This window comes from Xenopus tropicalis, chromosome 6, assembly GCF_000004195.4.
Source record: "Xenopus tropicalis strain Nigerian chromosome 6, UCB_Xtro_10.0, whole genome shotgun sequence".
Classification (NCBI taxonomy): domain Eukaryota; kingdom Metazoa; phylum Chordata; class Amphibia; order Anura; family Pipidae; genus Xenopus; species Xenopus tropicalis.
Window position 1 is genome coordinate 85294893 of NC_030682.2, and position 15159 is coordinate 85310051.

General features: G+C 37.5%; 1 protein-coding gene across 4 annotated transcripts in view; it reads left to right on the forward strand.

Moving 5' to 3' along the window:
• Positions 1-15159, forward strand: part of relch (RAB11 binding and LisH) — an 86789-nt gene that overhangs the window by 44353 nt on the left and 27277 nt on the right. For all 4 annotated transcript variants that reach the window (XM_012964311.3, XM_012964309.3, XM_012964310.3 and 1 more), the window contains 10 exons: positions 881-971; positions 1935-2006; positions 2813-2953; positions 3694-3858; positions 5500-5647; positions 8071-8227; positions 9049-9172; positions 9810-9858; positions 14403-14482; positions 14907-15013. In XM_012964311.3, the coding sequence (XP_012819765.1) occupies positions 881-971; positions 1935-2006; positions 2813-2953; positions 3694-3858; positions 5500-5647; positions 8071-8227; positions 9049-9172; positions 9810-9858; positions 14403-14482; positions 14907-15013 (1134 nt within the window). The remainder of the gene's footprint in view (positions 1-880; positions 972-1934; positions 2007-2812; positions 2954-3693; positions 3859-5499; positions 5648-8070; positions 8228-9048; positions 9173-9809; positions 9859-14402; positions 14483-14906; positions 15014-15159) is intronic.

Consider the following 15159-nt stretch of genomic DNA (forward strand, 5'->3'; position numbering starts at 1 on the left):
TTTTGGAATATGGGGAGGAAAGTAAAAATAATGCAGCTTCTGTTCCATATTAAACAAATCAGTATCATTTGTTCTGCTCACATTATTTCTTTATTTATTTAATGAAGAAAATATTTTGTTGAGAACATAATAAAACTAGATTTATATTTAAAACAACTCAAAATAACCTATTCTGATTAGCTGAAAAAATCTGAGAAATCTACTCTCTAGTGTATTTTAAAGTTATATATAAACGTCTTCTTAAAGGGGAACTGTTGTGGAAATTACGATTTAATATGATCTCCATTTCATTGAAATTAATAAAAATTAATCCATGAACTCATCAGTATCCCTCTCTCAGGAAAGTCTCCATGCAGGAGATTTAATGGTTGGATGGTACATTGTTTTGTGCCTTCTTTTGCCCAGACAGTGTGTTGTTTTACAAAATAACTGAATCCTACAGAAAGCTACATGTAGAGAGAAACTGTTGAGAATAACTTTATTGTTGTACAGAATTTTACATGGTTAGATGTTTCTTGTTTCTAGGAATATTATATAAAATTTCCATTTTCTGAATTGTTGTCCTAAAATAAAGACATGACCTGATATTAGACAACAACGATTTACCTCCAACCTGCCTTTATAATATAAATTATGCTATTTATTCTGTTACCATCTAACCCAATGAGAGCCACGGGATTTTCCCAAACTGACCCTAATGTTACAGATAGTGGTTCCTATGTTGTTTTCAGCTACATCAGGTAAAGATTTGACTTTAAAACAGTACTGTTCAAAGGGAAAGGGAGAGGATGCAGTTGCAAGTAACTGGGATGTTATATTGATTAGGAAGCATCAATAGTTTTATGTGGGCACCATTTTACTGTTCTTCTTTTTGCTTTAGGCAAATGATTTTGACTGGGTGTGTAGCATTTGCTCGTCATGTGGGACCAACCCGAGTGGAGGCTGAGCTATTACCACAATGTTGGGAACAGGTAAAAGTGGAATTATTCTGAGACAATAGACAATTATAATTAAATGTGAAGCACAGTAAAGACTTTGATTTATCCAGGCTCAGGAATCCTTAACTGCCCCAAATATTCTCTTTAAATGCAGCCCACCAAATGGCACAGTGCTCTGCTTCCGGGTTGGCAGGAAGGTTTTGGTAGTAGAATACATAAAACAGAAATACAATGTTTAATGTATTTTAATTACATGGAAAATGTCTTCCTTTTTATATTACTTGGTGTTTTATATGTCTAAGCAGGATATCAATCCCATTAAAGGAACAGTAACACCAAAATATGAAAGTATATAAAAGTAATTACAGTATAATGTACTGTTGCCCTGCATTGCTACAACTGGTGTGTTTGCCTTAGAAGGACTACTATAGTTTGTATAAACAAAGCTGCTGTGTAGCCATGGGGGCAGCCATTCAAATGAGAAAAGGCACAGGTAATGTAGCAGATAACAGATAAAACCCCATTATATTCTACAGAGCGTATCTGTTATCTGCTTTGTAACCTGTGCCTTTTCTCCCTTTTTCCAGCTTGAATGGCTGCCCCCGGGGCTACACAGCAGCTTATTATATAAACTATAGTAGGGTTTCTGTAGCCAACACACTAATTTTACCAATGCAGGGCAACAATACATTATATTCTAATTACTTTTAAACACTTTCACTTTTTGGTGTTACTGTTCCTTTAAAGAAACAAGGGAAAACTCTCTAACAGGAGTTCATTTATCTATATCATTTGCGTCCTGTTAAAATTAAATGCATCTTATTATAGTCACTGTTTTTTTAGGGAAGGCATGGCAAAAGTAAAAGGAGTCGATCACTTTTGTTTTTTTTTGTTTTTTTAAATAAAAATATCACGTTAACATTTAATTGTAGGAATGTATTGCAATTTGTAAATATAAAAGCTCTTGTTTTGATTTTAGTCCTATCTTATGTTTAGATAAATCATAAATACCCTGAAAGAAGACTGCTTGTAGCAGAGTCATGTGGGGACCTAGCACCTTATCTTCCTGTAAGTCCTGTATATAGATGTCTTTACCTGTGTCTATTGTATCTATAAAGTGGGGTTAATGACTGGTGTCATAGAACATTTTTGCAAGGCTTAGGCTTCTGTTAATTAAGTGTGTGGAGGGACTGGAATGTGGAAGATTAGTACCATCCCACCTCAAGGTTGGGGCGGGCATTGTGCATACATACATACATACATACATACATACATACATACATACATACATACAACTAAAGATTCACAAATATCCTGTATATGGTATCCTTATAAATGGTGCTGTTATTGATAATCGGTACATACATACATTCATACAACTAAAGATTCACAAATTTCCTGTATATGGTATCCTTATAAATGGTGCTGTTATTGATAATCGGTGCTTGGTGATGTCATTTGTGTCACAGGAATTAATAATACTTATGCACAATAAAAAAAACTATTTTTACCCCCTGTCCTACTGTATAAGGATTTTATCAGTTACCCAGGTGTTTCATGACCTGTAAAAATGCCCTCAACCTTTGGCCTTATGCTTTTATATGGTGATAGAATGTTTTGGTGGCGGTGGTGACCTATCTAGAAGAACAAATAGGCATTCTGCTCATCTTCATCTAACTGGCCTTAAAAACTGAGCACCCTTACTGGGGCCATCTTCACAGTTTAGGCACCCTGCATTAAGACATGATGAAAGATCATTGACATGGTTAAGGGAGATAAGCTATCATTGTCTTATCAAGGCAGTTCATTTGTGATCTCAGTGGGATGTTTAGGGAAACATAATTATTTGGCACTGTATATGTTTATTTTTTTAGAAGGAGATCAGGAGTTCCCTTGTATTGGCAATGTTGCAGCAAATGCTAATGGAAGATAAAGCAGATATGGTACGGGAAGCTGTCATCAAGAGCTTGGGAATCATTATGGGCTACATTGATGACCCAGACAAATATTCACAGGTATGACTAGTGCTCATTTATGTATTATTGCAGTGCTAAAATGTAGGATATCTAAGTTTTTCCACCTGTCCACATTAAATATGACTGTGTGTTTTAATACAAATACTGTTTGCATTTTTTTAAGTTGCTTGGCTAGAAACATTTTTCACTTCAAGGCAAGGGTTTCTTATAATGCTAATTCTTAGTGCTAACTCCACTGCAATAGCATGTAGTCTGTATCTTGAAGGATAATATTAGACAGGGTACATGCTTTTTCTCCATCTCATGGATTTAGCTGTGCATGCTATGCAGAGTTTTTATTATACATTGGAACAACTTCCTTTCCCTTTTGTCAGTTTCTCTTCTCTGAATTTATTTTGTGTTTTTAAGATTAAGAGCAATGACACAGAGGACATTTTGTTGCTTGCAATAATTCATGGCTACCACAGGCTATCGCCTGTGGTAAAAAAAAAAAAAAAAAAAAGTTCCTCCTTTCCTTCCCACCAGCTTAAAAATGTTGGTCACCAGTGGGGAAGCATACACATCGTTGCTATTTTCCAAAGTAGCCTAACTGTTTTCTCGAGAGGCAACTTTGGGCTAATTCATAAGGTAGCTGTGCTGTGTATATTTTCCGATTTGTGATTTGCAGTTTAGCTGGTGGGAAAGCATTTGAATGAGATTTATTGTGGGTGACTAAACTCCTTGTGTGTCAGTGCCCTAAGGCACTCTCCTTTACAGTATGTACTGTGTTTTTCCATTAGGGTTTTGAACTGCTTCTGACAGCTCTTGGTGACCCTTCAGAAAGAGTAGTGAGTGCCACCCATCAGGTATTTCTACCAGCTTATGCTGCATGGACCATGGAACTGGGCAATCTACAGTCTCACCTTATTCCTACTCTTCTGAGTAAAATAGAAAAACTGCTCAAGGTATGTTTAAAAAACACTTAAGTATTCAGTATTAATAAGCCTTGAATTTACTATTACTAACCAAATGAATGGATACTTGAATTCGAAATGTTTCTCCTTCTTTTCTTCGCTCTTCTCCATTAACTTACCTAGCTATTATTTGCTCATTAAACACCATGAAATAAGAGCAAATTATTTTTTTTTTACCTTGAAAAAAACCCACCATTGCCTAGTTTATCAACTTTTTATAGGGTCCTAGTAGTGTGCTTTTACCATGAATAGTATAATTGGTTATAGTATTCCTCTAGGTCAGTGCTGTCCAACTGGCGGCCCGCGACCCCCCTCTGTGTGGCCTCCCACCTGTCTGGCTGCTTTGATGGCTTACTCTTGTGTAAGCTTTAAATGGTAACAGTACTGTGATTAACTGCCCCCCCTGCATGGTTCTCACCTCAGATTCAGGCTGTAATCAGGCTGTATTGTTTAAATATGTGTTGTTCACACCTTTTAATCTCTGCATTGTTCACCCCCTGCAGTGTTGCCATACACACAGGCAGCATAGGGCAAGCAAAGTATGGCACACACAGGCAGGGTAGGGAAGGCAGAGTGTGGCACACACAGGCCAAGTTTGGCACAAACCAGCCAAGAATGGCACACACAGTGAAAGTATGGCACACGCAGGCAGGGTAGGGAAGGCAGAGTATGGCACACACAGGCAGGGTAGGGAAGGCAGAGTATGGCACACACAGGCAGGGTAGGGCAGGCAGGGTAGGGCGGCAGAGTATGGCAGGTTTTTGCTGTACTACAACCATTAATATGGGTATGGTGATGTGATAACATGGGTGTGGTTTTAAGTGGGTGCGGTTTCAAAAAGGGGAGTGGTCAAAACTGGCTTCCATTATCGGCCCTCCACCACGTAGGTCGGAAAAATTCCGGCCCTCGGTACAACAGAAGTTGGACAGCACTGCTCTAGGTACATATTTGTTTCACAAAATTGCCCTGATGTAAAACCATGCCGTATAAGATTAATTGCATGTCCAGTTTGGCACCCACTAGGTGTAAAGCCCAATAGCTAATATAGCTAAAAATCCTTAGGATACACTATGTGAAGCTGGCTATACCTATGGGATTTCTTTCACTAAGATGATTGTTTCAGTACTGTTTAAAAAAATAAACAGGCTCTTTTGAAAGTAGTTTGCAGTGAACACAAATGTTAGTTGCTGTTCATTGTTGCTTAAACACATTAATTTTGCTAGATACAAGAATCTAGTTTGATATAGCTTTATAAAAGAGGAAAATGTTTTTTTGTACATATCGGATGGTGCTTTTTCAAATAGCTCTGATTATGGCATTCTTGTTAGTTGTACTTATTCAAAAGTGCATTTTCTAATCTGCAGCAGATATAAGAAGCCTTCATGGAAAACTGTTTTGTTTTTGTCTGAACCACCCTCATTTGGTCTAAATGGAGATGATCTCTGTATAAACAAACACCTACCTTCCAAAGCTGTAGTCTTTGTGAAGCTTTGCGATAAGCAGCAGCTCATCTCATTATATAGTGAAAGTTGGAAACTTAAAGTTTGTAGTTTGCTGCAAGAAATAAAAACACTATTTATTAAGATACTGATGAACCTCCCTAATCAAATTTCTCTATGATCTGTATTTCAGGAAGGAGAGCATGGTTTGGATGAACACAAGCTGCACATGTATCTCTCTGCCTTGCAGTCCTTAATTCCTTCACTATTCGCAACTGTGCTGCAGAATGCGCCGTTTACAAGTAAAGCCAAGCTGCAGGGGGAAGTGCCTCAGATAGAAGGTAAAAACAACAACTCCAGCGGCTTTTAGCCCTGTAATTTTGGTTAATTTGGTCATTGCTTTGGCTCATTTTTATATCTTAACCATTTAGACCCAGCTTTGTCCAGTTCTGAATTTTTGCATAATAAAGCTTACATCTTATTTGTGGTCCTATTTGTGACCTGAAAGTTTTTTGGATTCTGTTTAGCAACAGCATTTCTGCCTATTTAGACAAATGTTTTGACCCTTGTTAAGTATTACTGTGGTCTGATACGTAAGGAAAAAAAATTCACTGCCCCCCACCCCTCTAGACAGTCAATGTTCCAGCACTTAAAATAGATTTGCTAGCTATGTAGTTTTCCTGTATCTGACTCAACAATTTAAGCATGTGAGAATTTGTAACATCCTCTGCTATTTGTTTTTTTCTACCTTCTTGTTTTAAGAGTATATCAAACTGTGTGGCTGTCAGGGAATTGCCAGACATTGCCAGTCCAGACACTCACACTATGACTTGAACTCTTAGTTTGTAGTTTAAGATGTTGGTTGGTGCACCTCCCATTTTAGTTCACTCAGTGAGATGTTCCTTTGAGAGTATGTATTATCCTCAACATAAGATAGTAACACTCTAATTACTGCTACTGTCTGTTAAGAAAATTAATTGATAAAACCCTAATTGATTTACTTTAATGATAATATGATTTTTTTTTTTGGTAAAACCTTAATATTCTCTACATAATATTAAAGGTTTTAGCAATCCATATAGTAAGTAAGCAAAATGGACTTAAAAGCTGCATAAGAAACCGCTACGAATCAAAGCAGACATTGCCAAATTAATGCACAACGCAACAGTGCATTGGCATCTAACAACATTAGTTTGTAACACAAATTCTTGTTCGTGGCATTAATCATTTTACACTGTTTTAGAATTTTAAAGCAGTTGTTCCATAACTTCAATTTCTGGGTCTGAAATAAATTCTGCTTTAGTATTATACTCATAGGCTGTTTGTTGTGGGTTTTTATTGCTTCTCTGCAAAAAACTATTAAAGGACCACTAACCCCCCACTCCCTTCCCCCAAAGTCTATTACAATGAAAAGTGTCTGTTTGTAAAGCTGACCTATAGATGCAAAATAGTGCAGCAGAGCTAATAGGCACCATCTTCTGTATCTTCGGGTTTCCTTTGGATCAATTTAGCGAGCCTGCTGCTGGTACATGCACAGTTAAAGAAATATTGATTTGCTTAGTTATCATTATTATTATCATTACTTTCTTTATATTTATGTGTATCATTCAGAGGTTTACTATGAGTTCTTTTTTTTTGCTCAATGCGTTGTCTTTTATTAAGCAGTTTTGCAAGGTACATACATACAGTGAATATTGTACAATAGTATGAGTAAGCTTGTAATGATACAGATTTACATACATTTGTGTTATTTCCGTGGGGGGTTTTGCACTTTGGGAGGACTCCCCTTTTGGGTTCCGAGTTAGTCTGCTTTGGGTTAGGGTGTGTGGGTCAAGGTGCATGGGGGGCTAGTTACTGTTAGGTACCATCTGCCCAGTGACGCCAGATTTGTAGGAATTTTTACTATGAGTTCTTTAATTCGGCTTAATATTCCAGGTTTTACTTTCCATGTTTTCCTTTATCCGATTAATTTTGTGTGTGGTTTATGCATGTCCATTATGGGTTTGTGACTATTTAAATGTTTAGAGCTCAGTGTATGTTCTGCCTATGATTAAATGCGCAAGTGCACAAAATGCGTCAGGCAATTAGATTTTAATGCAATAATAAAGATAGAGTTTTAGTGAACCTCTTGTGTCCGGTGCGTTTGGAGTCTCTTCGTTTATGCACAGTTAAAGATACCCCAGGATTACCAGCAAGATCCCTGTCGAATTAGTTGATTTCTGCCTCATTGCTTGATCACCTATGCATGTATAGCCAGTGGTCCTGTCTAGACCAAAGTGAGAGTTGCTGACATTTCGCCCCTTTTTTAAGATGCCCTTAATATTGGTCACTAAATCTAATGAGTAGATAACTTTTACTTGCCCAGTTGGTTAAATAAAAGGCAAACTGGCCGATGTATGGCTGCCCCAGTTCTGAAATTACAGAAGAATAGTCTGAATTAGTGCTTTTTCTTGTTTCTCTTTTATAAATCTTTGGGATGATTAATCACTTCACAGAAAGTCCCTTGTTTGACTACTTTAAAACAGACTATAACCTGTGCCATTTCCAAATGACTAAAATGTGTTGTGTCTGCAGGAATGTGAAAGGTTTGGGGAAATGTAGACGTTATTTGGTGCTGAACTGTGAGTGAACTTGCCCATGGCCCTGCACACTATCAAAGCACTCTCTTCATTGTACTTGTTCCGTGCCATCAGCCTGGAAACATCCCCTCCAAATACTAGAGCAGTCAGTGCCTGATATATATTTATGTTGATGCTCTTTACAGTGACAAGATTCCCTAGACCCGTGTCGCCTCTTCAGGATGTGGCCACCATCATCGGGAGTCGAGAGCAGCTGGCTGTCTTGTTGCAGCTTTATGATTACCAGCTGGAGCATGAGGGTACAACTGGCTGGGAAAGTTTGCTCTGGGTCGTAAATCAGCTGTAAGTTTTTTAATCCACTGTTTTACTAAATCATACTGCACATACAGGGCAATGCACATGTAAATATTCTGTCTAATATATTTCAGCAACTTTTTCATTTATGTTGTTTATTTGTGCTTTTACAGATTAATTATATAATTTTATATTAACTGTTAAATCAAAATAGCAACTGTGGATTTGTTTTTTTCCTTTTACCAGAATAAATTACTTACATCAGAGAAAAATATAGTAATATGTGTTATATATACGGTACACATTTATACCACATTTTTTTAATGGGGTTGTTTACATTTAACTTTTATGATGTAGAGACTTCTTTGAATTAGTCTTTATTTTTTATTATTTGCAGAATTATTTAGCTTTTTGTTTAGTAGTTCAGTGTGGAATTTCAGCAGCTATTTGGTTAGTAGGGTCCAGTTTAACCTAGCAACCAGGCAGCGATTTAGAAAAACAGGAATTTGAATAAAGGGAGGCATAAACAGAAACATTAACAATAAAAGTGTAGCCTCACAAAGCAATAGTTTTGTGGCTGCTGGGGTCAGTGATGCCCCATTTGAGAGCCAGAAAGAAATGCAAATAATTCAAAATCTGTAAAACATGAAGACCATACTAAAAGTTAACCTGAAGCTGAACCACCCTTTAAAATGGATGTTTTGTTTGCTTTTTAGTTTATCTGTGTAATAAATGCTTTGCTTTCATTTCTCCCATGGGCCCTCATGCTCCTTTTAGGAGGTCAGACTGAACATTAGCATAATATTCTTTTATTAAAGCTCATGCTTTAGACAACTAACTAATGATTATCTTGTCCTGTAATTCTTTAGACTACCCCAGCTCATAGAAATAGTCGGTCGTATCACTGTTACATCAACTGCCTCTGTCCACGAGTTTTCTAGATTTTTCTGGCGACTGTGTAGGACCTTTGGAAAAATATTTACAAACACTAAGGTAAATACATTACATTTAGGTACATGTAATGAGCATGCATATTTGTGTTTTTTGTAAGCTATTATGGGGCATAGTGGTTATTAAAAGACAGAGCTAGCTGTATAGCTGACTGAATGCAAGAGAAAAGAGTGAAATTTCATGAAAACTGTGGGGTGTATGAAATATTGGAGACAGAAGAACAGTTCTGTTGAACGAGATGGAAGCTCTAAATGTGATAGGATTTCCCCCCCGTCATTTTGTAAAAAACACCATGTGCATAAGGTTCCTTATATTCTGACATATCATTGATACTTGCCATAATCCCACTAGTTGTCCTAATGGCAATTTTCATCCTTTGTCTGACTATCCATAGGATACTCACTGAGAGATCGCAAAATGGCTGGTTTTCCATTAGGTTTAAAGGAGTTGTTCACCTTCGAAACACATTTTTTTTCCAGACTTTTTCATTGAAATCGCAGAAGTTTCCTCTCAAGGTAATTTCAACGATTTCACTGAAATCGCGCCGCCGTGTATGCCATCCCACCGGCGATTTACATTTTAGTGGGCTTCACTTGCTGTATGTATGTACAGTATGTTGTATAGACCATCTGTGAGTAATTTTTACATATTTAAATGATGACGTCCATTTATTTTTCAGGTGAAGCCTCAATTCCAGGAAATCTTAAGACTCTCTGAGGAAAACATAGGTACATGTTCTCTTTCATTCTAAACCTTATGTTGAAACATTAACCAAAAAAGATACCCAACTTTAGCCATTAGTTATTTCCCCTAAAGGGCCAATATTGGTTGTTTGGGGTTGTTTACTGTTGTTGTTGTGATTTATATATATATATATATATATATATATATAAAGAAACAAAAGGAGCACTCCTTACGAACAATCAACTGCTGGCCAAAAGTTTATATATATATATATATATATATATATAACAGTCCACACGACAGCACCACACTCCAAAATCCGCTGCTCTGCAGCTGCCCCTGTGCACGGAATATCATATAAATATCAAAATAAAACAGCCAGCACCAAGGGTCTTTGTGTTTCAAAAAATCTCTTGTGTATTATAATATTCATTTTTGATGCTTTTTTAAAGAAACATGACAACTGATGGTTCGGCTGCAACACCAGCCTTTGTCAAAGTTACACACTAACATTTACACGGACCTTATAAATTGTGTTAGGCAGGAAACCAACAAACAGTAACGTGTAGGTGTAGCACTCAAGATCATTGCTATGTTTGCTATTGGTTATTTTATTTCTCTCTTTGGGACTTGTATAGTTGATTTATGTGGGGGTTTTACACCAGGGGGTGGGTTATGATGTCATTACATTTTGTGATTGAGTGCTACACATTCACGTTACTGTTTGTTGTTTTCCCGCCTAACACAATTTATAAGGTCCGTGTAAATGTTAGTGTGTAACTTTGACAAAGGCTGGTGTTGCAGCCGAAATGTCAGTTGTCATGTTTATTTAATAAAGCATCAAAAATGAATCTTAAGACCTGTGTGAGCGGTTCCGGACTTTCGGGATTTTGTATTCTTCTATTTTTGGACTGCACCCAGGCATTTTGCTCGCCTTGATCTTGATGACTTTAAAGGACATGTAAACCCCACACATAAAAATGTAATCAGTGAACAGCCTCTTTGAAATCTTTCAGTGTCTGCCATGCTGGTTGTCCAGAGTTTAATAGTAAGGCTGCAGCATCCCCTTAATCACTTAGATTTCCTTCTCCTCCTGTAACCCACTTATCCCCCTCCCTCAGGAATTTGCTTTGGCTGTTGGCTCTTGGGCATGCTCAGTTTTCCCAGCTTAGATTATTAAACACGCCCTCCATTCTAGCAGCCAGTGAAGAGATGGCATTGCTGGTTCCCATAGAAACTCAGCTCTAGCTGTTTGCTCCTGTTATATTATCCTAACTTCCTCTCCTGAGCTCAGCTTAATCATTACAGTGCTCAAACAAAGCAGAACTATTATCAAACACAGTTCTGCCTATGTGAGCCTGTATTCTTTATGAAATTTATGCTGAATAAGGGTCTGTGTACGTGTATGCTGTTTGCACATTTAACCCTTTAAGTGCCAGCAGAATTTCACATTTCGGTTCCCCTCAGTGCCAGACATTTTGTAAACATTCTGTGCTCTCTCAGTTTAGGGGCTTGTACTGGGAGAAGGGTTAAGTTTAGGTAGGCAAACTATATATTGGTTTTTTCAGGAGAACCTGAGCTTTCCAATCTGCCAGAGTTGTTGTGTATTTCCACTTCTGGAACAAGATTTAGAGCTTGAAATCCAAAAAAAAAAATTGATATTTTTCATGATAGAGGGATTTATACCAGAAACATATTTTATTTTATGGACAAAAATTCAACTGATTTGGAAAGCCTCATGTCTCCTGAACATGCCAATACCTGATATGTATAGTTTTATGGAGATTTCTGACTTCTATAGATCAAAAACTCCCAGCAGTAAATTACCAAATTTTCAAAGCATTACAGCAGAATACAGCATACTTTAGATTCCAAAACGAAAAATCCTGGAACATTAGGTTTACCCCAGGAAACCATATATTTTTGAAAAGTACACATTCTGCTGAATCCGAAATGGGTAACCATGTCTTCCAATTCCCAAGTACCAAACGGCAATTCTTTCCTGAATTTAGCAGTTTCTGTAAAAAAATATGAAAATTCAAAAGAAATCACCTCAAAGCTTCCACTTTCAAGCACCTTATCTCCCACATAGCATTAGGTACCAAGAACACATCCTAAATATGAAAGCCAAGGGTCCACTGAACAGTTTGATGCCCATTGTGCATAGGATTACTAAAGTATCTGGAATTTAGACACTCCAAAAGGAAGTTAGTAAATACAAATTGCCCCGGAGATCTCTTTAGCTACTGAAAACTCAACATCTTTCCTGCATTTTCTGTGGGGTAAAAACACAAACACATTGACCCCCCCAAAACCATATATTTTCGGAAAGTACAAATTGTAGTTTGGAGTAGAAAGACATGGATACCCATTTTGAATTCACCCCAATTTGTACTTTCCGAAAATATATGGTTTTGGGGGGGTCAATGTGTTTGTGTTTTTACCCCACAGAAAATGCAGGAAAGATGTTGAGTTTTCAGTAGCTAAAGAGATCTCCGGGGCAATTTGTATTTACTAGCTTCCTTTTGGAGTGTCTAAATTCCAGATACTTTAGTAATCCTATGCACAATGGGCATTAAACTGTTCAGTGGACCCTTGGCTTTCATATTTAGGATGTGTTTTCTTGGTACCTAATGTTATGTGGGAGATAAGGAACTTGAAAGTGGAAGATTTGATGCGATTTTCAGGTATTTCATCAAAACTGCCAATTTTGGGAAAGCATTGCGACTCTGTAGTTTGGAGTAGAAAGACATGGATACCCATTTTGAATTCACCCCAGAGTCGCAATGCTTTCCCAAAATTGGCAGTTTTGATGAAATACCTGAAAATCGCATCAAATCTTCCACTTTCAAGTTCCTTATCTCCCACATAGCATTAGGTACCAAGAAAACACATCCTAAATATGAAAGCCAAGGGTCCACTGAACAGTTTAATGCCCATTGTGCATAGGATCACCAATGTGTCTGGCATTTAGAGCCCCCAAAAGGAAGTTAGTGCATACAAAGTGAATACGCTGCAATATAAGCTACTGGCATGTGTATTATATTGTTTTCTAGGGTCTACGTATTGTTAGGGGGTCTTATGGCACATATTTTCCGAAAATACACATTGACAAAACAAAAATGGGTAAATACATCTTTCTACCGCAAACTACCAAATTACAAAGCGACGCTAAACAGGACGGTTTTTATAACATTTTTGAAAATCGTCACAAAGCTTGCATTTTGCCCCATTATGTACCCCCACATTTCGTAACATACCAACATAAAACACTCTAAATATGAACACCAGTGATCTATTGAACAGTTTGATGCCCTATATGAATAGATTTACCAGACTATGTGGGGTACAGAGGAAGCCAAATTGAAATACAGCAGCCAAAATGTCCATGTGCAAAGACAAGTAACAAAGAACAATGTGAAATTCAGTAAAATTGCTACAATGCAAAAAAAAATCACTAAAATCAATGGGGTTTTTTTCTTCAGTCAGAATCACAGTCTGAGTATTTTGGTTTGGGCAAATTAGTTTTACAGACAAAGTCAAGCGAACAACAATTATGCATAACTGAAAATGCAATAAAATGGCTAAAAATGCACCAAAATCACAGAAAATTTCATTAAAACACCAAAATAATACACAAAAGGTATTGCACAGTGTGGTTAGCAAATATGCTATCCACAATGGCAATAAAACATTTTTTTCAGGCGAGAATAAAAAAAGATGCCATTAAAAAAAAAAAAAAAAAAAAATTGCAAAATTTCATGTGTGTAAACCTGTGTAACACTAGGTTTTGTGTGCGTGTGAGTGCTGTGTGAACCCCCCAACCCCCCCCCAAAGTGTATGTGTTTGTGTGTGAGTGTAAGTGTGTATTTGTGTATTATGTGTGTGTGTTTTTTAACACTTACGTGGGACAAGCAGTCATACAGATCCTCTGGAGGTGGGAGGAAGGATCCAGGAGCCGAGCTGCAGCTTGCCCCTGCGATCGATCGTGAGTCTTCAGAGAGAGGGGAGAGCAGGAAGTGTTAGGCACGCACTAGCCTGACTTTTCCAATGGGGCCCCTGGGCGATCGCCACTCATTCCCCGCCTCTGCTCATTGTCTAGGGGCTGGGGAACGAGTGTGGAGCGAAGGAGCGGCCTGAAAAGCCGCTCCTCCACTCTCAAACCCAGAAGTGCAGCAGGACGTAGAATCTATGTCCTGTGGCACTTAGGTACTTTTATACACAGGACGTAGATTCTACGTCCTGTGGCATTTAAAGGGTTAAATGTAACTGATGATGTCTCAGAGGAAAAATGGCCACCAAGTGAAAGCTGCTTTTGTTTTAGGAAAATGTGATGGTGCTGGCAAACAGAGGGGATATATGTAGTATAAATGATGCCATTATGGCATGCCCAGCTGATATGCATCAGGCTATACATGTCCTCTAATCTTACTCCTTTGTTGGAGTGATGCATATTTTTATTTACTATGCTTTTAGTAAATCTTGTTTTGTTTACCATAACACTCCTGGCATCCAGAAAGTACCTTATCAGAGGAACAAAATGTAAGTTTTTGTATACAAGTAAACTAATTTTTTTGTTGTTCTTTAGACTCTACTGCAGGAAATGGAGTTCTAACAAAAGCCACTGTCCCAATATATGCAACTGGAGTCCTTACATGTTATAATCAGGTAAGACATATTCTTATCAGAAACATAGTTTTAATTTTACCTCACATTCCTACTTTTTACATTCTGCAGACTTATTTCTGAGAGCAGTGACTAGCTGTAGTTTTTTTTCTTATTGCGCATTACCCATTACAGAAACTGAGCTTTTCCGAACATATTGTGAAAATATATAAAATATGGCCCATTTATAGTTCTACAATGCCGTACTAACTAATAACTATGAGGTATTTGGAATTGGGGTATTATTGTACCCGTATAAGGCCTATGGCAGAATGTTTTTGGCAAAAGAATGAGTGGCTTCCACAGACAAAGAGTTTCACCATTTACATAAATGGGAATCGGCACCAGGCAGGAAAGATTGTACCATAACTGTTCTCCCTGAAAGCTCCATGAGGTTGAAACCTAAAATGATCTGTTTTGCCTTTAGGAAGAAGATCGTAAGCTGTTGGTTGGGTTCCTTGAAGATGTAATGACAATGCTGTCATTGTCACATGCTCCATTAGACAGTTTAAAAGCATCTTTTGTGGAGCTGGGGTAAGGCAAATTATTAATGTATATTTCCAGTCTTCTGTGGCAGTTTCAATGATAACTGCAGACCACATTACCATGACTTATATATATGCCATTATGCTGCATGACTAATAATCAGGAGTATATTGTGTTTTTCAGTAAGCAATCTC